Here is a 22,534-nt window from a genome sequence, read left to right as displayed (position 1 = left end):
GTAGAAAGCTGCGTTGAGAAGCAGACAAAGCAGACGTGAAGGCAGCAGGCATCTTACTAACTGTCCACTGGAGCGAAAACATAGCCTCCACCAACATATGGTCCATCTGCATCTTCACACCTTACTGTCTGGCCCTTCTTCGCTCTGATAAACCTCAGCATCTAGCAACACCCACCACCCAATCAAACCCACAATGACACTTTGGCTGTCAGTCACAAATGAATGCTGCCTTATGCCTTGCATGACAAGAGACATAAGCGTTTGGTATGATTGCACTATTTTGGGTTTAAGGCGATGACAAGCTGTAAACCTGAAGCTTCTGCAGTGTGTGTCCGTTAAAAATGAAAATGACCTAAAGCTTATAGTTTTCCATTTCAGTCCATTCATTTTTATCCACACCAATAAATAACATTAACTTCCATTCGCCTTTGCAGCATAGCTAAAAAAAATCTGCAATTCCTTAGTCTTGAGAGCACGGTGTGATTTATTTCTTTGTTACAGCTTGGTTGCACGCTAGCACAAAGTTGTCAGACTTTACTTAGAACAGCTGAGTTAGTGGCCTTCAAACATGTCGTATACTTCCTTTTCACAAAAGCCACACTTCCTGTCCAGAAATGGCATCTGCTGCTTTTGTGTCGAGAGGAGCTGCTTCATTCTGCCGACGTGTTTGTTTTCCTTTCTCGCCTGACTTGAGCCGCCTATGTTCTCGAGAAGAAAACGAAATTCTTGTCGTCGAATTTGAGCGTCAAAAAAAGACAAAGAAAAGCACTGGCCTTTGTTCTGTGCCATTGCTCTGTTTTCACTTCCTGTTTGCATGTCACACAGTCGCGCAGAGGCATGCGTGTGCACTTCTTCTGTTGCAGTTTGGGATTTTTTAACTTGTCTTCAGTTTTTCTTGCACACACTTTTTTTTCCCAATAAACAGAAAAACAGAAAGAAACGAGTGACTCAGTTTGGTGGGATCCCCCAAACTTACTTCAACCTGCTCACACGCTGCTTGAAAAAGTGGCACATTTGACAGCATTCATGCAATTTGTGGGAGAAAGTGATGCATGTATATCCATGAACTGTACATAAACTGTCTGGCACCATCATATTTTTTTGAGTGATATTGGAGTGATATAGACAGACACTATGAAGTTGCACTTTCCAGTGCCATCACAGCCATCCACACTAAAGTACCCACTACTGCTGTGTCTAGAAGTGTATTTAAATTTGCACTGACTTGCACACTAATTTTCATATTTTCAGTGGACATGAGGGCAATTTTCTGAGTGACAAGAGGTTTCACGCACAGCATTTGACTGAAAATCTTGCTTATATCATGTACACCAGATAAGTGAATTCAGAGGTGTGGGTGTGGGGTTGGGAAAATGCTAACAAAAAGCTGGTTTGCAATGTTTTAAGCTAGCAGACATATTTCTAGGGGAAAAAAGACTCTTGTCATTGTTATATTTAAAGCTTGCTTTTAAGGTCTTTTTCTACATGTGAAAAATAAAGGTTTAACAGGCCTCTGTGCAGTGCTTTAAAAAACTAAATGTAACCCATGATTTGATAGCTTGTAGATGTGCCTTTAGCAGCAATAACTTGCAATAACAAGCAATCTGCCCTACTTTTCTATACAAGATTGCTTCACTTGATTGAGGTTTGATGGCATTAATTTATACACAGCTCTCATAGGGTCCTGCCACACAATTTCAGTTGTATATAGTCAACTGCAATGTCCTTATGTCCTGTGGCTGCAAAATCCTCACCCCTCCACCACCGTGCTTGACGCTTGATATGCTTTGTTTGGATTTCATTGCTGTGCATCATGACTTAACATCTCCACTTTGCCCTCATTTGTCCGAAAGACATTGTTCCAGAAGTTTTGTGGTTTGTTTGTTTATTTGTAAACCTAAGCCATGCTGCTATGTTCTTTTTACAGAAAAGTGACTTTCTCCAAGCATGCCATACTTGTTTATCTGTTTTCTAATTATACTGTCATTAACTTTCACATTTAATGTGCTAACTGAGGCCTTTAGAGTCTCTTGTTTTATTTTTTTCTGGTTTCTCTGAGCAGTGCACAGTCTGACCTTGAGGTGAATTTGTTGGGATGTCCATTCCTACCACATTGTGGTATTGTGTTAGCACATACCTGAAAGAAGTGCGTTTGTTTAGCAGCACCTGGCAGCTACATACTCTCTTACTTCCTATGAAAGCAGCAAGGATGTACTTGGGTTTTTCACAAAGTTGCGAACAGCGATGTGAAAACTTTATGACACGACTGTATTTGGTTTCTCTCATTGTGCAGCTAATTAAAAAAGCTTTCGTTTGACTCTCACTATTTAAATTCCAAAGCAATAAACATAACTGTCATGCTTGAACTACAGCGGCTCTTTTCGACCCCTGTAAAGAGTCACAGCTAAGAAATTTTAATAATAGCTGACATTTTCCTGTGTATTGCTCTCATCATTGTGAGTTTCAACCCCAGTGAGTTTCTCTAAGTACTTTCAGAAGCAGTGTGGGCTTTTGAGGCCCAATAGGGAGAAAAAACCCCAAAAAGAGTTTTTAATAATGATTGAGCAATAGTAAAGAAAACTTGAGCAATATAATAAGAGACGCTGCAAAGTTTGCATAACAGCAGTGTGGATTTTTAAATGTCTAACTGCCAAGAATTTCATATATATGTAAAAAAAAAAATAATCAAAAAAACAAAGATGTGTTCACAGTGTGATGATACACTTTGAGAATGACTTTTAACTACTTCCTGTATGGAGGATGTTGGAGTTTCCAGTATATATCATAATGAAATGTCAGTGGGTACAATGCTGCATCAGTGTGCTTGGCAGCTACTTTGTGGTTTGCCAAGGAGCTTCTGGTTGTGTTACTTGTCTCCTGTGGGATTGCATCACGAGCAGCTTTCCCTTACTGCCGTTCACCCCTGTGGCATCATGTGCAATATCCTCGCTGTGCTCTGTGCTGCAGCTGAGCCCTCCTCCGAGCCAGTCTGACTCAGTGTTATGAGTCCAGAAGTATCACAAAACTGAGTCTGTGTCCCATATGACCAACTATTATTAACACACTGATTGATATCGTTGCTATTTTTAGGTATTGAAGCGTAAGAAGGTGCGCCATCTAATCTACACAGGAAAACCAGTGCGGGGGAGGCTACACTGCACTCCCTCTTTTCATCCCCCTACTGTTTTTGATTTGTTGGCGAGCTTTTGAAACACCGTCATGTCCTTTTCCATCTCTATCAAATTCATAGTGAACTGACTCAGATTTCAGACATCTAAACACAGACTTGTCAGCCCGAGCCAGTGCAGGCAGGGTTATTGTTGTTGTTCATCAGTCAAGAAAATATTATTCATCAATGTCTGATCCTCCACTAAACAGGATTACACAGACACACACATGCCTCGCCTTGCTGATGATGACGTGCTGATGTCAGAGGAGAGACAGATAAGGTCACCTGAGATGGAGATGGCGATATGAAAGTAAACAAGGACCATCAGACGCATCTTGCCGTCTCTGAGTTTGGTAATTAAGCAGTAATGAGCACAACAACTGCACACAGTGGTGTAGAGTAGAATTACAGTGTTCGTAAACAACTGGCTTAACTGCGTTCTGTGGAAAGAGCGGGTCTCGTCAATATACGTATCGTATTTCCAGTTTGTGTGCATGTGCGTAATGCTCTGAGATATTGTCCTCTCTATGCAAATCGTGCATGATTTGTAATATGCTGAGAGCCTTCTAAAAGTGCAGTCACATCTGCTTATTTTACGGTAGGAGAAATATTGGATCTTTCACAGTGACAAAGCCAATAACATTCATAACTTGTCATACATCAAGTTATTTCGATTGCAGAGGAAGTTGAAACAAATGATGTCAGAGTATCTCTAACTTCTGCTTGAGCGTGACTGGCAGGAAGTTACAGTCTCTGGTGGTCATTAGTGGAAAGGCCCAATAAATAGTCAAATATGAAAATAAGCCCAGACTGTGGTTTGTCCAATTATGATACTTGGCTGTTTGTGCACAATGAACTGCTGTCCATCAGATGTCAACACATTTCCAATTACACCCATAGTACCTTTCTCTGGGGCAATTTCCTGTTTCTGATTTCAATCACGCGCTGAAAAAAATCACTGTACAAACTGCGTAAAAGTCTCAGTTTGAGTAAACTTGGACATGCTTGGGGTGCATGCTCAGTTTATGCTCTGCACTGTCCTGTATTCTGGCTTCCTTGTAGCCTGCCTTAGTCATGATGGTGGACGGAGAGAGACAATTTTCTCTCCAAATAAACCTGTCTTCTTTTGTGATGGAACAATGAAGACAGCCAATACAACTCTGGGGGAGACTGTCCTTGTTGGGGTTAGACTTTGACTGAAAGGAATTCTTTGTTCCTTCTTCCTACCATCCTCCCTGCTGATTCCTGTCTCACCACATCTGTGTGGCACATTTGTTAAAGGAGTGATTCCTGCCTGGATGGTAGCTGTCACAGAGGAATACATGAATAACAGATACTTTACACCTCACCGTCTCCTCCACCATTGTCCCCTTGCTCGTTGTTGTTTGTTCTGTTTTCACCCTTTGCCTCCTTGGCTCTTTTCTTCACCCGCCACACCCTCACTCAGCGCTAACCCTGTCTGAAAGCGACTGAGGAAAAGCTCTGTTTCCTGCCTGTCTCGTATCCTCTGCTGGGGAGCAATCACTCACTTGAGTGACTCCTACAGTGTGGACACGGTACAAGCTGCCATATGGGAGATTTAATTAGTGTATGCCTCAAGCACAATCAGCTCCCTCCCAAAAAAACAAAACAAAAAAACAGTCGAGAACATGACAACTACCGCTTCCCTTTAATACTGGTCTTAATTAGCGAGGTCACAGCTCACTGCTGAGGAGCCGTGCTTTCTATTTTTGGTACGACTTACGTAAAAGCTAGTAAAGCGAGGCAGAAACAGAAAAAAAAGGCAGAGGAAATTATAAAATTGCTGCCTGACTGCTTGGTTGGCTGGGTTCTGTCTTTAGAGCAAACGTCTGATTAGGAGTGTCAGTCTTTAATTATGGGAAGTGACTTTCTGTAACTGGTGCTATGTGGAACTGCAGGGAGCGTGAAAAGGTTTTCTATAAATGACACACTTCACCTAAATTACAAAAACTGATCCTGTTACTTAACATATGTAGTTATTCAGGCAGTTTGTGTTACAAAGGTGTCATTAGGTTTCATAGGGACTATTTTCTTTAGTGGAGCATGTTCAACCTGACAACTCTAGCGTCGGATTGCACCTAATGCTGAATGTTTAATGCATTTTGAGTACTGAGCATCAAAAGCAGCCCATATTCAGTGCTGGTGGTCAGGTTATTAGAGATTTTATAGGGAAAGTCTTTTGTGTCTTTAGTCGATATTTTGCTGTAGCTAAAATCTTTTTTCCCCTTGATTATGCATTTAGATCGTAGACATATTTTGCTAAGGGGGTGATATTAAAGCAAAGTGTTATACAATTCTATACCAGATAAGCTAAAATGCATTTAGCAACCAATCCTCAGTTTAATCCCTGCAAAAGCCAGAGATGCTGTGTTTTCCTCCTCTCTATCTGTGTTTGCTGTCTATCTTTAACCATAACTTTGGATGGAAGAAAGTATTGCTTTGCAACCTGCAATGAAACATTTACTGCATTGGCATTTGGCACTGTTAGTGATAATGTCCTATAACCTTTTTTACTAGAATCATGCATTATTTATTGATCCATTGTGCTCGTCTTGGGGCGACACTGGATCTCACAACTTGAACCATAAAGCAAACACGTAGAAGCGGCACCTTTTAACATGACATTGTTGGCATGCATAAGGATCATGGTGTCATACTTTTGTACCAAAAGTATCGGGCGAAGGCTTTTCTTTTTTAGAGCAGTAGTCTCACTTAACCCAGGACTTCTTTGTAACGCCCTTGATTCACATGGAAAGCTATCAATTTCTAAATCTGAGGCAATGAAATGCAGGCAGACACAACAGCAGGAGCCGGGTTGATGAAGTAGGCTTCGGGATAGAGTTTTATTCGTCGGTGCGGGGATGCATATCTCCTTTCTGATATCCCAGTATTGGCGTCTGAAGGGCAGTCAGACTGAGGCAGGTTAAGCCTGTCGGACACAGGGCAATAGACAGAGAAATGGGGAAGAGAGAATAAAAGAAACTGTTTGCAGATTCACTTCCCTTCTATTCACCATTTTTTTTTCTTTTTTCCCCCAAGTCAGGATCTGATTGGCAGGCACTAACACACACAAAAACTGAGCTGCACACGCAAGCAAAGCTCAACTTGACACGAGCCTTATTATGAGCCATGTTGGTGTAGTGCTGTGCGTAGACACTGCAACAGTGAAACAGTTCATTTTGGAGGATGTCTTACAGTTGAATGCTCAGGCGCTTTAGGATCCATACAGCGAGGCTTTAAGTGTAAAAGGAAAACACGTCTTGTCTTATTAGACCCAAGGGACAATGAAACAGCCCCAAAATGTCTGTTTGGTACCTGAAAAGACATTTTCACGAAGCATGTAAGAGTAAATGTGGTTTTCTGTTCAAAGGCTCGTGTGGTTATGTTAATGCAATGAATCTTTCTGCACTGTATCTGTTTCCTCAAAGCTAAGATCACCTATATCCTAAATTTAAAACAGTCCCAAGAGGGAAGCTGGACTTCCACTTCCAGACCACTTTTTGCATGCACAAGTGATGGTGCATGATTACCAAAACCTAAAGAGACTAACGATTTCCAGATATTCTCTTCCATTTTTATATATATTCATAGATGTACATTCGGGGTATCAAACATAAGGCCAGGAGGGCAGAATCTGTCTGACGAAGACTGTAAGCTGTTGAACTGGACAGCTTTGGAAAATGTAAAGGAGTGTTTAATTTAAGTTTTGCAACTTTTCCTGTTGATAAAGAACTTTTCTTAGTTTTTCTTAGTAAAGAACGTTTTTTAATAGCTACCCTGGTCTGACCCATTTAAGATCAACGATGTAAAATTATTTTGACATGTCTGATGAACATGCTTTAGCCGTCTGCCTTATTGACAGTAAAGTGTGGCGCATTGTTTTTAAACCCGTTTTGTGTTCGTTTCCTCTTCAGGCATTTCTGCACAGAATCAGACAAACTCCAGACGACCAACAGTGTCTCTCACCTGAACATGTCAAGGTATGGCCAGCTTTTTATTGCAAATATCAAAATGTCAGAAATCGTCCATGTGAAAATGCTAATTGGTCACTAATGTCTTTACTTTTCCCTCATCTCTGTGCTCCTCTGTGGTCTCCTCTTTGCTCTTTTCCTTCCCTTCTTCTCTATGTCCCCTCCCTTTACATCATCCTCTCATTTTATAGATTCTGTTTTCAAATATCGAGGACATCCTTAAGCTGCACCAGGGGGTGTTGTCTGCAGTGGAATACAGCCTGTTGCCTGAACCTCAGCCTCACCATGCACTGGGACATGTGTTCCTCCAGTTTGTAAGTGCAGGACACACAAAAAGATTCTCGTAAAACTGCACACTGTTACAGGCACAAGCTCGTAGGCATGCATATAGGAGAAGTTGGATGCCTGAATGCCTCTTCCATGCAGATACACACACATAAGCTCTTTTCATGGACTGCCCGTAACCACAGATGCAGGGAAAGCGTGCAAAGCCTTGTGTGGAAATACCCTTTAATGCTCTCTTTCTCACATGAAACACCCCTCCCATCTCCTGGACTCCCTATTCACCAATACACATTCTCTACCCCCACCCAACCCGTTGCGTTTTCCACCTTCACAGAACTGACCTGCATCCTGTCAGGCAAAAACAGTCTGTCTTCCTTCAGTTTCTCTACATCAGTCTTTGCTAACATCTCCTACTTTTTACCAATCCATCCCTCCATATTCTTCTCAACTCTGCAACCCCAGTACACAATCCTGCACCCCACCCACCCCGCTCCACTCAGTTTGAACTCATTTGGCCTGAGGAAACAAACAAAGAAGAGTCTGTGTCCGGGGAGGAAGAGATGGTGTGTCACTCAGAGAGGGGACAATGCTTCTGCTGGTAGCACTCAATCTCAGGCTTCTTCTCTGGGTCTCTGTTTGTGTCTCTCTGATAAACTATCTTGACTTTACTTTCACTGAGGCACTAAATACATCACCTAGGTATTCTATCAGGGCTCTGCTCCACCAGCTTACACGACAGTATCGCCAGAAGCAGAGTGACATTTTTTCCATCCAGCTGCAAAAATCCAGCTGCAGCCAGTATTTGGTGACTTTCCAAGGAGTAAACCCAACAATTAATAAATCCTGCCTTCACAGCAGATTTTGTGGCTGATAACTGTATTTAGACTCCAGTCTCTGTCCATACAACACACCAACTGTTTTTGGTGAAATCATCTCACAATCAGATCAGTTCAAAGTTCAACACAAAGTGCTCTATTGGGGTGATTGGGGGTACTCTGAGGTCTTTGAGATCTGATTATTTGATATTCTATAAGAGGGAGGAGAACGATTTTAAATTTGATTCTGGATTTAACAGGGAGCCAATGAAGAGACGCCAATATGGGAGAAATATGCTCTCTGTCAGTACTCTCACTCCAGCATTTTGGATCAACTGAAGGCTTTTCACTGAGTTTAACCACAACCTGATAATAATTAATTATAATCAGTTGCAATTGATCTGCCACCTGCTTGCAGTGTGGATGACATTTAATAACTTCTGCAGGAAGCTGCTGAAGTGGCTTATCAGAATATGTTCTCACACATGTGTGAGCTGTGACAGTCATTTGGTTTGTCAGACGGAGCGTGAGTGTGGGAAATTGATTAAAGGAGCTTATTGTTCTTTTTTAATTTCTCCATGGGCAGACTGATGTATATGCAGAGACTTTTTTAGCTCCCTCGGACTGAAGCACAGGAAAGGACAACTTTGCCGGGACATCATGATGTTTTGTGGTAACACTTTTCTGGACATTTTCAACACAGGGAGGACTGTAACCATATTTCATATTTGATAGCAAAGGGAATTTTTGCCCATCTGGAAGTTGTGCTAATTGTCTGTAAAGATTTGGACAGATGGGAGCTGCAGCTATACTAGTTGGTGAAGGGGAGTGGATAATTCGTGTTCAATGAAGAGATTAGACAGTTAATCTATAAATACTGGGGGGGAAAACTCACATTTTGAAACGGCTACCTGTTCTGCTCATTTATAGTGTAAGATTATAACATTATACATTATACAAATACAATGAAACAGGTATGAATAGCTAGAAAATGCACTTATTGAAAACCAGAGTGTTCGCTTCAAAGACGTATAACTCCATGCATTTTCTTGATTGCTAATGAAATCCACAAAGACTAAAGCCAAATGATTACAAAACAAAGATTTGCCCCAAAGCAAAATATGTTTTGAGCATTTCTAAGGTATTAGCAAGTGCCTCATTCATCATTTATACAGCATTACTCCTCCTAAGTATGCTGCTTATAAATACAGATGTTATTATGATTATTACTGTCAGTGAACTAGTAGCTGTACATAGTTATACCATATATAGCAGTGATATCTGTACATGGTGCAACAATAGCAGATATCTGGATTTATAAATGACATACTGAGGAGTACTGAATTACTAATGCTTTGCGTTTTCTTGCTGTTGTTCCCGTTCATCTTTATTTAAACTCTCTGCATGTATTCGTGCGTGATAGTATTTGCCACTCTCTTTGTGTGTGCGTTTCTCTTGAAGCATTGAGCCACCCACACTCCACCTTTTCCTGCTGCATATCCATTACACCTCCCTCACCAAGCCACGACCTTTGTCTCCTTCAGCACTCACACCTCTCAGCCAATCGGCTGGCCCCGTCTGGCACCCTCCAGCCGTGGCCCTTAACCTCGATCAGAGGTCAACACCATGACTGGGATTTTATTAACCCCCCCGCATTGTTCCACAAGGAGGTCTGCCACTCACAGCTAGGGATGAAAAACTGGAAGATTCATTGCTTTTCAAAGTCAGATGTTGCCAAGATGGTTTGGAAGGCTTTAAAAGAAAGAAAAAGAATACTCTTTGATGTCGAATTAAATAAAAAATAAATCTCTTTAACCGAAACACTGATGTCATAAAATTGTGAATGAAATAAAACATTGTGCAGTTCTGACCAACTGTTATTTATCTTACTAACTAGAGGCTAACATGAATGTCTCCTTCCTCTTTTGACCAGACACACACACACACACACACACACACACACACACACACACACACACACACACACACACACACACACACACTTGTTAATCCCTTGTTTAAAGATCACGGTATTCTGAGAATTATTTAAACTGTGCAGAGGTGAAAAAGTGACTCATGTCAGAGGAGAAATCAGAGACGTCAATATTTGCTCTATTTCAGGGAATGTATATGCGAGTGCTGTGCAAGAAGCAACAGTCGTGTCATTATGCATGCTCTGACCTCGCTGAACTACACCCATTCTGCTTTGACTCAATGTGATTCCTCAGTGTGTGTGATGCTACTCTCTCATTTAGTCTCCAGAATAACATTCCAGGGATGAAGGATTCGAATAAAGACTTATGTTTATCAAAGGAACACCCAAAATCTTTGCGCTATTCTGGGCACAAGTGATGTTTTTCAGTCTTTTGGAGTAGAAATTAAAGCGTCACATTTTGGCGCCGGTTTAGGCTTATAAGCTACTTTACAGGTACCTGAATCGACTATGTTGTTGTCATCTGAGGAAAGGAAATACCTGAGAGTTTGCCTCAGTTAGAAGCATAGTTGGAGTTGCACAGAGGCATGCAGAAGGGTTGAGCAGAAGGGTTTCATTGCACATAGCAATGAGAGCAAAAATAGTTATATATTGCAAACTTATATAGTGGCTTCCCTAACACCACCTTCAGATTGCTAATTATTCTGTTCTATATTCTTTACCTGGCAGCAGACCAGCAGAATTCATATTGTGCTCATGTTACAGGTATTGAAGGAAAGCCTTTGGATGTTTTAAGTTGGTGGTTAGGGTCATGCTGCTACTTTTCCTATGCTTAAACTCTTAAATTTTATGCTGTTCACGTTTCAATCGGACAATTTATGAAGCCTAACACGACGTATGTATATTTTTGGAGAACAAAACATTGTTGAACATTTTGAACAATGCTGAGTTAGTTTTAGGATGTACTCACACAGCGTGTTTAATCCCCCAAATCCAGTTTGTTTGACCGTTGTGGGCTTGAAAAAGCGAGCTAAGGAACAGTTCAGTTGATCTTGTTGGACTTAATGCCCAAGCACAGAACATGAAAGGCCGCTTCAGCACAGCCCAACTGAAAATCAGTGTATCAGATAACTGATAAATCTACAAGGCAAGCAAGATTTGCCAAATAGTACGCCGCAAAGCAAACAGAATCACGAACTCCCATTGTGCTGCGCAAAGCGATTCGATTTTGATTCAACAAAAATCATCACATTGTGAAGAAATTCATGTGAGAGTGAGGATGGGAGGGACGATGCTCATATGCTCAGATTTGACAGAGTGTAGTTGTTGTGGGGGGGCAGGCTCTGCAAGCAAATGGGCACAGTCTTATAGTTTTATGATGATGTGAGTTCAGACTTTGATACTGTTTTAATGCCACAGCTGCTTCCTGTTTAAAAGGCAGGGGGTTGTCTGATTGGGGTTTTCTCTCTATTATTGATTACTTCTCTGTATTAAAGCACCTTGAGGAGACTTTTATAATGATCTTGCTCTGTATAAATAACATTGAATTGAATTTGCATAGAGGTTGGAGTTAGGATGTACATCCCAAGCAGCTCAGAAGCTATAACCGTACGTTATCCACAAGATGCAGTGACTCTACGATGCTCTGATCACTGCTTTATAGCAATCTAGAACACATCGCCTTATCTGAGTAACTAAAGGAAAAAAAAAACATTGAGAAGGCCAAAACAGGAGTAAATTCAGTCACTGCTCTTTGGTGTGTGAGTGTTTATCATTACTGTTGTGCTGTTTCAGTGTTAATTCAGTTAATTAACTCGAGGCATTGCTTTCCCCGTGGGCTTTTTGTACAACCCAGTTGATTTTAATTCTATCCTGTCATGATTAGAACTCTTGGCATGTGTAGTAGAGTTAGTAGCAATAGTAATAGCCCTTGTTACTGTGCCACTGTTGAATACAGTATGTGTGAACAAGCACACCAAAAGGATTTCTTGAGCTGCGTGCTGTATTAAGTCAGTTTGACAGAATCTGGGGTTTCACACCATATGCCAACCCAGCTGCTGCTCCCAGTAGTACAGTTCTCCCCTGCAAAAAGTGGCTTTGGGTGTGTTTGTGGTCCTCCCTGTGTGGTTAAAAGATCCCCACCGTTTACACTGTGCAGCCTACTTGTGGTAAACATCTACAAAAGAGTTTCAGCTCCCTGGTCAAAGGGAATAAGATGGAGTAGAGAGGGGTTCTATAAAAAGAGCTGTTAGCTTTGTTTGGCTGGTGCTGTCTGTCACCGCCAGTGGTTTTGTTTGTTTTTTTGTTTTCTTTGGTGGGGTGGGGGGTGTAAAAACAGGCACATGCACACTGAGTGGCGAGCTGTGTATGTGTGTGGGAGCAAAACCACGTGCATGGGTGTATTGCACATCCGCATCTACAGGAAGTTGGTTTTGCAGGCCTTTGTTATCTGAAAGGTGCCATCAGTGACTGAGTATTGTTTATTCTTTTGCTGCATTGTAGCCTGGCCAGATGTGAATGCGAACACCTTCAGGCAACTGCACGTCAGTTAAGGCTGAAAGTGGCGTCCACACACCTGCAGTTTTGGATTTCACTTACAAGACTGTTTCAAGTGACGGTTTCACTCACTAGACCTCAACATCAGGCCCCACCGTGCACAAAGTTTCACATCCCAATTACTACAACACTCCCAAGAATACATGAGATGTTTATAAGCTACAGGGTGTAAGTTTGACTTCAGCTGTGATGCAGTGTGTATGCTGCTGTCTACAGTGTGTTGCATAAATAATGCAGTTCACAGGACACTGTGTATCCACCAGCCCAAGTGTTGAATTACGTATTGTAAAGAAAAGAACATGGCAACCCGACAGAAGCTTCTGCATTAGGGTGTGTGTTTGCATTGCTACACAGTGATGCTATAATCTTAAAAAAAAAAAAGAGGAACTGTTATATCTTGTATGTAGTTTATTTATTAATTTCCCCTATGACGCATGCTACTTTTGAAAAGAGAAGTGTGACAAAGGATGTCGATGAATGCTTTTGCTTCACGAGTGAAATAGTTCTGAAAGTATTTCTGCAGTAGTCGTTTGGTCCCTTTGCAATCCATGTCATCTACGCTTAATTACAAACCACCTACATTTAATTGAAGTCATCTCAGAAGACAATATTTCCAGTTTGCGTTTGTTGATGTGTCTCTTTTTACCAGTCTGTCTACTCTCAAATCATATGTGTGTAATTCATGATAAGAGATTTTGTACTTGTTTAAATACAGGACACTATGGTCCATAAAGAGAATTTTATTTACATTCTTTTCTTGTGGTTTACTACGTTACATTATGTTATAATGATTTACAAATTCTGTTGAATCGGCGGGGCTTGTACCGTGTATGTTGCACCCAACTGGAAAGACTTATTCCACTCCCCTTTAAACTTGAAATCGAATATATTTGTAAATAAAAAATAGGTTGATTTTTAAATGCAGAGTCATTCTCCTGTAATAATAATAATTAAACATTTTTCATATGCATTGTTTACTCTTCACTTTTCATCAGGGTAACGACACAAAGCATAACGAACAGAATAATGACGGCCCTTATGGCTGCAGAGACACACGCCATTAGCTCCAATATTTACATTACAACAGAAAAAAGCGGTTCTAAAGCGTGTTGTTCTCCGTATGTGTGCACGCGCTATTAAACTAATTGGTTTTATCACAACAAAACCTCATGCTGCTTTCTGAGAGTTCTCAGCATGACTCGATGATGTACTGACAGCTGAGCTGCGTGCCCTCGGCATTGTTGTCTGCCTAAATACTAGCCCTGTTTGAAAGCCTGGAGGAAAGAGCAGTGAGGGGCAAATGCTCTGCTAAATTTCCTTGTTGTGTAGCTTCAGTTATTGATGTGATATAAACAGTGTGTTGACACATTACTACTAAAGCATCAACTGAAGGCCCAGTTTCTGCTGTCAAGTGTCTTTGTCTTGGTAGATTGATCATGTGTGCAGTAGTTAGTCAGATTGGCTACAAAGTCCCTGGCATACAACCCTGAACCTGTTATTTTATTTTATTTTTTTGCAGAGGGACAGTTTCTCAGTATACGGCGAGTACTGCAGTAACCATGAAAAGGCGTTGAGGCTTCTCATGGAGCTGAACAAGATCCCCGACATAAGGACCTTCCTACTGGTAAGACACCAGTGCTCCTCTCCTCTGACTTGTCCTGTCCTTGCACGCTCCTCGAGTCATCAAATCTGCCTTGCTTCTAAAATTTAATTGCCTTCCTTCCCTTTCTCGTTATGACTCTAACTTCTTTCCTCATAATTATTAATAATGAAAAAATAAAATCTTCCAAAAAAAAGTTTCCAGTATTGTATGCCTCATGAGTTTCATGCATCCTTTTTTGGTCCCATAATACATCCTATTTTCTTGCTGGTATATTTCCCTGCCTTCTTCCGTTGCCCTACATTTCTTTCCTCCCAAGAGCCTCATCTTGCTTATTTCTTCATCATCCGCCCCTTTTTTTTCTCCTTCATTCATATCACCTGCACTTCCATGTTAACACTTGAATAAAGGGCAGAAACCGAAATGAGGTCAAATGTTTCCTCCTGTGCGGACAGGATGCGACCAGCATCAAGGTCACCTTAATGCATTGTTGGTCTCGTAGTGTTTCCACTGCCAGCTGTTTCCGTGTTTTGACACTCAAACCTTTGGGCCCTGGACAATCAACTTTAGAATGGGGAAAAGGGGGGAAGGCCTTTGAGCTGGGGTCCAGCCACTGAAATCATGTGCAGATCCTGGGCCAGCCAGCTGTGGAGAGTTGGCAGCCTTTCTGGGATTGGCCAAGAGATCTGAAGCCCCACGTTTGTCACTGCCTGATGGTTTGCTTCCATGGTTTTATTCTGAGCCACAGGAGTGGGAAAAAGTAGGATCACTGTTGCTGTGCTGCGCTGCACCCCCCACCCCCACGGCACTGCCCCCCACATCCTCCTCCTGGCCGTGTCATGCTACAATTGATTAGTTGGGTCTAGCGCCACAATAACGAATCCAAAATAAAATCACTGCACAACATCTGCTTTTGTATTAAAGTGGTTGTCAGACCTGCTTTGTCATCTCAAATTGTCGGATGAGCTCACATGTTTGGTGTAGCAACAATCAGCAAAACAGAAACGACACGGAGTCACTGAGATTTGAACGTGCGTGAGGTACCGGCGTAGAAAATATGGGAAGCTTTTAAAATTATATTTAGAAGAGACTCAAGTTTTGCATCTACATTTGTCAGTTTGTTATTTTGTTAACTGCTACAAATCATTTTCATGGTAATTTAAAGGCAGTATAATATGTATTGCCATTAGCTTTTTCCCCCAGCTATGTTTAATCCCATTGGATTTTTTTTTCTGGATTACACAGTTTCCATCCAAATTTAATCACACAACTGAGAGAGCTTCTGAAATTGTACCCAGAAACTGCAAGTGCTAATTGCATTGGAAGACTACAGAGAAAAGTGAAGTGAAAGCAAGAAGGAGGTCAGAATGAAGAGAAGAGGGAATTCTGGCTTTTAAGCTGGCAGATTACAAATAAGCAAAAGATAAGAGGGAATGAAAGCATGAGAAAGTCTGTATAGGAGCGGCGGTGTGGGCGAGAAGTGGCGAGGGGCAAGTGTTTAACACATTAGGAATTTGTGGAATTCCAAAGTTGCACATTTTCCCATCAAAAATGCTACTGGAAAAAGCCTAACCCTCCGCACCGACTCCTCCTGCTAGAAGGGTATTACGAGGAGATTATTTAGCTCTAAACTGATCTCTTACATTTCTACCCACTGATAAACACTAGTGGTTTATCGGCATGGCTGCTTTTGATCTCTCTTCCCATCCTGACAGGATGCACTCTAGCAAAAAAATATCAAGCATAGAGAAACCATGACTGTAACTGTAACTGCTTTTTTTTCCCCTTTTACTCTTAAAGAAAACACCTATATTCAGCTGCTTAGGGGGTCTTTTTTTCAAAGCCCAAATATTCTGTGGAATGAGGTGACGTTACGGAGGTTTCAAAGTGATCCTTGGTGAAAAGAGGGGATGTTTTTGAGGGTGTTTCCACTAGTGAAGCAGAAGAAATGTAGCAACATTTCAACCTTGCTTTCCTCTGAGTGAAGCAAAACCAGACGGATGTTTAACTTTGCACAAAACCACCTCCCAAAAAAACAAAACATAAGTTTAAAATAGAAAAAATGAAGAGAAGCATGTTTTGTTTTTGCTTTACACCAAGATTTTTCAACCTGATGTTTAGACACATAATCATTTATACAACAATGTGCATTAACATGTATTGTTTTTTTGGTGGGGGAGGTTATTAATAATCTTTATTTTCCTTTCTTCTTAAGCACTGTATGTTGCTTGGAGGGAAGAAAAGCACAGATATTCCCCTGGAGGGCTACCTCCTCACTCCCATTCAGAGGATTTGCAAGTACCCCCTGCTGCTGAAGGTACTGTGCACCTGCTACAATAAGAAACTTGACCCTGACATCAAATAATAATAATCAGAAACAGGTCTGTGATGAGACCAGCGTCTCTTATTTTTAAAACCTCCATCTTCCTCGTCTTAGGAGCTGCTAAAGAGGACTCCCAAGAAGCATGCAGATTATCCGGCGGTGGAGGAGGCTCTGCAGGCCATGAAGGCCGTCTGCTCCAACATCAATGAGACTAAAAGGCAGATGGAGAAACTGGAGGCCCTGGAACAGCTGCAGTCCCACATCGAAGGATGGGAGGTAAGGAGAAAGACATGTTCATCGACATGTTTGAGAAAGACCTCAACCTCTGCTATCCTCATCTATCTTAACAGTTAAACTCCGCTATAGCCAAATCACTGCTTTAAGCACAGGGGCCACAGACAGGGCTTGAGAGCCGTGTGAAGGGTCCAGTGAATTTTTCACGCCTCCCTCACCCACCACAACAGAGGCCTTGTCTTAGCGGGCACCACTGGGACAATCCACCCACACAGGGTGCCGAGGGGGATGCCAGAGGGCTTGCTGCCCAATCAGAAGAGACCTAAGCAGCAGGGCTTCAGTCTCACATGTACTGGGATGGTGATGTGGTAGGACCTTTTGGAGGAGAGAAAAGACAAAACTGAGGGATGGAACCAGAGAAGGGGCCCCACTGGGACATCCCACTATCTGCTTGCCAAAACCTGCCATTCCCTCTGAAAGAAGTTGCAGTTTGACTCTGATATGATAGCTGTGCCTCTGGAAAAATAGAAAGAAAAACAACAAATGGTTTTTCAGCTTATCAGTTATGTTTTTCACTGTTAAGCTTTAACCACTCTAATGTCCCACGTCCTTTATAGACCTCAGGAAGTGGTGCTGATGTAGTTAGCCAATCAGGATGGCAGAAGATGCTGAGAAATTATTCAGTGAGTTTCGTGAACTCTCAAATGTACAGAAGTAGTTTGCATTAAGGTTTAAAATATTTTAAACGATACAACTTTCAGTTTTGTGCCGTTGGTTAAATGAGTCAGTCTGCTATTGAAACGTGCAAGAAACATTTTCACTATTTTTTTACATCATCGATGTAGGATAATGGATAATTTAAATGATTTCTAGTTTAATTCCTAAATATAATAATTGTCCCCTGTGTTAGATTGTTCTGATTTAAATTTTTTCTTTTCCTCTAAACACAAAAAGGAGTCATGGAAAGGCACTTTACTCTGACCTTGCCCCCTGTAGAGCCTTCAACCTAACAGCATTAGTCTCGCTCTTCTTTCCTCTCTCCAGCCACTCTCAAAGGCTAATCACCTCCAGCCCTAATGGTAGAGGCCGCTGGTTGTAGCAACGCATTACTGCTTGGATTCACTACGCACGTGCACGCATGTGTACCCTTTGCATACTGAGTCATGCATCATGTGGCCGTAAACACAGGTCCAGCCTTTCTCTGCACCTATTCCCAGCAAACCCCAGACTGGTGCAGTTTAACTTGAGCGTGAAACATGATCTCCTCCCCCAAGCCCAGTCACAAGAAAAGCTCAAAAAAATCATTTTTCTCTCTATGAACTTTGGAGATATACACATCTATTACAGATATGTAATCATGAGAATCGATTATGAATGCTTAAGAGTTGGTGTGGCCCACTGTGGGGGTTTCCACAAGTCTCTGGTAGACTGGAGTTAGAAACTTCAAAGATGACACTAAAGCCCAGATCTGTTGGCTGACGTGACAGAGGGTGATGGGTATCCTGCAGGCTAAAGGGAGTAAGGTGTCCACACATGGGTGTGTTTAGTTCCAGATGATTTGGAGTGGAACGATCTGTTGAACAATGAGTAATGAGTTGTCTTTTAGAGTTATTATTATATTACTTGGTAGCCTTGTTTTGACAGCTTTAGCGAGCTGTGTGTGACCTCAGGCCTTCTCTATAGAACGTTATCCAGGCTAAGTTCGATCAATTAATGTTTCACATTTGGTCATTCGTGTCTTGTGCAGGAAGTGTAATCTAAAATCTTGTGTTTAACACACAGATTGTCGGTTCAGTGCATAACGTTTGTGTCACTGTTTTAAGAGAAACAGTCATTTCAGTCTTAATGCGCTGTGGTCCATTTGATAGCTGACGAGAAACGGCTTTTTATGTAAGAGCTGATCACACCCTGTGAAAGTGGTTGGCGGTAGAGTAACACATTACATCTTATTGTTTAAGTGCATTGTAATGGGCTGGGCTTCTAAAAACGGTTTTTAAACCTCGCTCGGCATGATTGCCGTACACAGATTTGTGCCAGATTCCCTGCACAAATTCCCTTCTATCCATATATTATCTACCTATATCTATATAGGTGTGTTTTTATATGTAGGGATGTATTTTTAGCTGTTTGTGTGCAAACATTTGCATCCTGAAAGGAGAATAAATGATTAAAATATGTTTTGTTTTGTTTCCTCCCCCCATCACAAGTTCAGTGACTAACCAGCGTGAGGCTAATTGTCCCAGCTTGGATCAGCACACAGTTCATATTTTTATATTTTTGAACTGGAGAAATGTAAAAATGAAGATGAGCGGAGGGGGGTGGAGCAGCTGTGTTCAGTCTTCCCTATCATTGAGGAAGGAATGAAAACAAACTGGTCAGAGTGTGAAAGTTGAATTTTATATTGTTTCAATGAGGTTGTGAACTCTTTAAGTTTTGATGCAGGCAGAGGTGTTTTCTTTGCAGCTGTCAGTTCTGCTGTACTGGGAGTACTAAAAGTTTCCATGCTCTCCTCTAATAAAATAAACAGCCACTGAAGCACATGACCAATCTTCCCTTTTAATCTTGTGTTTCTTCTTCTTCTTCTTCTTCTTCTTCTTCTTCTTCTTCTTCTTCTTCTTCTTCTTCTTCTTCTTCTTCTTCAGGGAACCAACTTGACAGATATCTGCACAGAGCTCCTGCTTCATGGAAATCTTCTGAAAATTTCAGCAGGCAACATCCAAGAACGTGTCTTCTTCCTGTTCGATAACCTTTTGGTTTACTGCAAAAGGAAGTCCAGGTAAGGGAGGCCTTCAAAACCGTGGGCCAAGAGCAGTGAGAACAAGAAATCATTCAGACCTTTTTTATTTTTATTAGCAGACCAGCGTAAGGAAGCCAGACGTGGAAAATTAGAGCAAATGCACACATTCTTGCTAATGTAGACGCATCTTTAACATGCAAGCAAAACAAAAACACCTACGTGTGTCTGCTGGCTCCAATACCTGCAACTTTATGAATATGAATGTCCTCCAGACACACGGCACTGGCATCAGCAGATGTTTTCCCTGATGACTGTAACCACGGTGTTTGTCCCTTTTCCCAGGGTTTCTGGAAAGAAGTCCACCAAGAGGACCAAGTCTATCAACGGGCCTCTCTATGTGTTCAGGGGCCGAATTAACACAGAGGTGATGGAGGTGGAAAATGTGGAGGATGGAACAGGTTTGTGTTTGCCCAGCAGCGTCACCTTGCGAGACCGTCTATATGCTGTCAATCATTTAAGTCTTCCAGAGTATTTATTGAACCATTTCTCACGAGGTTCTTGTTATTTATGAGGCAACTCAGTCTCTCTATCTGTTCCCTTTTTCTTTTCTTTTGTTGTAAATAATCAAGCCAGTGTAGAAAATTTCAACGGTAGAGGTGCTATTTGCATACACTGCTCGCTTTTGATTTCAGGTCTTTGTTCATAAAGCCGTGCCTTTTAAAAACTTCAGGTCTTTGTTCATAAAGCCGTGCCTTTTAAAAACTGTCGATTGGAAATGAATCAGGTACTTTGTTGACAGTTAGGGTGGAGTATCATATGTGTGTGCCTAGTTTCAAACAGGATGTAGCTCACAAACTCGTATACCACCTTTTTGATGTCAACAACGCAGGAATAGGTTTAGGTGTCGATAAAAATCTCAAGTGCAAAAACACAATCCTGAGCTAGGTGATAAAATTATTGTGCTCTCATTCAGGGTGAGATATCATACCATCGCGCGACTCATCTGCAGTCTTGGAGTGACACGGTCACCCCTGTGCTTTGCTCTTGTGGTTTAGTTGCGAGGCACCATGCTGGGTTGGTACTCGCTGTCCCCTGATGAAGAAACGCTCGGTCCTTCCGCTCACGTTTCCTCTTTTTTTTTTCCGTCTCTCTCTTCTATGCTGGCAATTTATTTTGCAAGCTCACATGACCTTTTTCTGCATGTTAGCTGTCACATTTAGATAGCTGAGAGGGAAACCACAAAGAAAAACAGGCCTTATTCGTAGAACTTAGGGCTACCTCATTGGAAATGCATACATGTGTGAAGTCTCAGAACACAGATTATCTGATTATCTAATGCTGACAGCTTTGATGGAGTGGAATTAACCAGCATCAAGTGACCTGAAACCTTTCGCCACACAGTTATATAAAGGTGACTTAAATTTGATTCATTTAGGTAATTTGTTGTAAAATTAGGGCAAAAGTCTTCACATTTGCAAAAATTAAGAGATAAAAGAACCGCTTCACTTGCAATCTGTAGCTGTCCCAATAGGTCTACTGCATATACCGGTACTTAAATCATTTTTCCTAGAATCCCTCTTTTCCGTCTGAGTGGCTGAAAAGGGTCTCGGCACAGTATGGGAGTGTGTTTCAACACCCGAACTCCCATGGAACAGCAGGCTCTGCTCCCTGTGATCTGTAGTATCTGATCTATTTTTATGACCTTTGAGCACGAAGCTAATGCACTCCATTACCAGCGGCCATTCATTATTCAGTAGCTGTTCACCTGCAGCTAAATGGATGATAAAATTAGAAAGGGGTACGAGGAGCGATTTTTGTCGAGTCGGTGAAAAAACGGTCCTTTCACTACTCTTAGTGTGCATTCTGTGTCATCTTAATTGGCTTGTAAATCATCCCGTGAGGTTGTAAATCCTCTGTAAAGATAGCTTTAATGCTAACTTTACACATGTGACTTGATTGCAGTAACTACTTTCTTTACTTACCTTTGAGGTTCCTGTTACAGGTAAACATTTGAATTGTTTTTGAGCCTTAAAGAAAACTGCGAGGTCACCTTAGCCTAACAGTCTTCCATCTTTTTGCTTCCCAGCGGACTATCACAGCAACAACTACACAGTGACCAATGGCTGGAAGATCCACAACACAGCAAAAAACAAGTGGTTTGTCTGCATGGCCAAAAACGCCGAGGACAAGCAGAAGTGGCTGGATGCCATCTTGAGGGAACGGGAGCAAAGAGAGAGTAAGTGGCATTTTTCTAAAAGGACATTTCTACTGTGTAGTTTGTGGGGCAGATGGCGACAAACCAGAATCCTTTTATTTTGTAATCGTGCTTTTGCAAGAAAGTCTGCGTATGAGAGCGACTCTGTTTTCCCTTTGTTGGCGTGTTTCACTGTGTTTGTATGTATTGCCTTCTGCTCTCAGTCACAAGCTGAAAGTCTTGCTTTTCTTGATCTGCAAGATTCCGTTTTTCTTTTACTCGTTATCTTTCATGCCGCATTCTTTACTTTCATTCCAAGAATAGATGTAAATCGGAAATACACAGGTGGAGTTAATGTTACTTAATACATTCCAGTATGCAGGATCAAAGATTCAGCTTGTCCAGTACCATGACTGTTTTTAGTGGAATGCAGTTATCACTTTTGTTAGACACGTGTTTTTTCTGAATGCTCTAGGAATCGTTTGTCAGTTCAATAGCATGCCCGATACTTTGAAGTCTCTGTGTGGGAGCTTGTTTTGGCTTTTGCTTTTCCTGATTTTTAGCTGTAACCATCCTGTTTGGCAGCTTCTGCTGCTGGCTGGTAAGCTGCCCTACATGTCGGCGTCACTCTATATACCCAAACTATCAAAGCACCTCAGCTGGCACCCACTAATGACTGTGGATGTGCTTCTGACC

General features: G+C 41.6%; 1 protein-coding gene across 1 annotated transcript in view; it reads left to right on the top strand.

Annotated features, from left to right (window-relative positions):
* The window catches only part of prex1 (phosphatidylinositol-3,4,5-trisphosphate-dependent Rac exchange factor 1), a 76,960-nt gene that overhangs the window by 10,301 nt on the left and 44,125 nt on the right, over positions 1–22,534 (top strand). The window contains exons 2-9 of the mRNA XM_085344152.1: positions 7,105–7,170; positions 7,353–7,475; positions 14,270–14,374; positions 16,566–16,667; positions 16,788–16,949; positions 19,550–19,683; positions 19,987–20,102; positions 21,731–21,880. Coding sequence (XP_085200278.1) covers positions 7,105–7,170; positions 7,353–7,475; positions 14,270–14,374; positions 16,566–16,667; positions 16,788–16,949; positions 19,550–19,683; positions 19,987–20,102; positions 21,731–21,880 — 958 coding nt within the window. The remainder of the gene's footprint in view (positions 1–7,104; positions 7,171–7,352; positions 7,476–14,269; positions 14,375–16,565; positions 16,668–16,787; positions 16,950–19,549; positions 19,684–19,986; positions 20,103–21,730; positions 21,881–22,534) is intronic.

This window comes from Diplotaxodon limnothrissa, linkage group LG20, assembly GCF_057381915.1.
Source record: "Diplotaxodon limnothrissa isolate DT_005_m linkage group LG20, D_limnothrissa_male_GT1.1, whole genome shotgun sequence".
In the NCBI taxonomy this organism is placed as follows: Eukaryota; Metazoa; Chordata; class Actinopteri; order Cichliformes; family Cichlidae; genus Diplotaxodon; species Diplotaxodon limnothrissa.
Note: the sequence above shows the minus strand (reverse complement) of the source record. Positions and strands in the feature narration are given on the sequence as shown.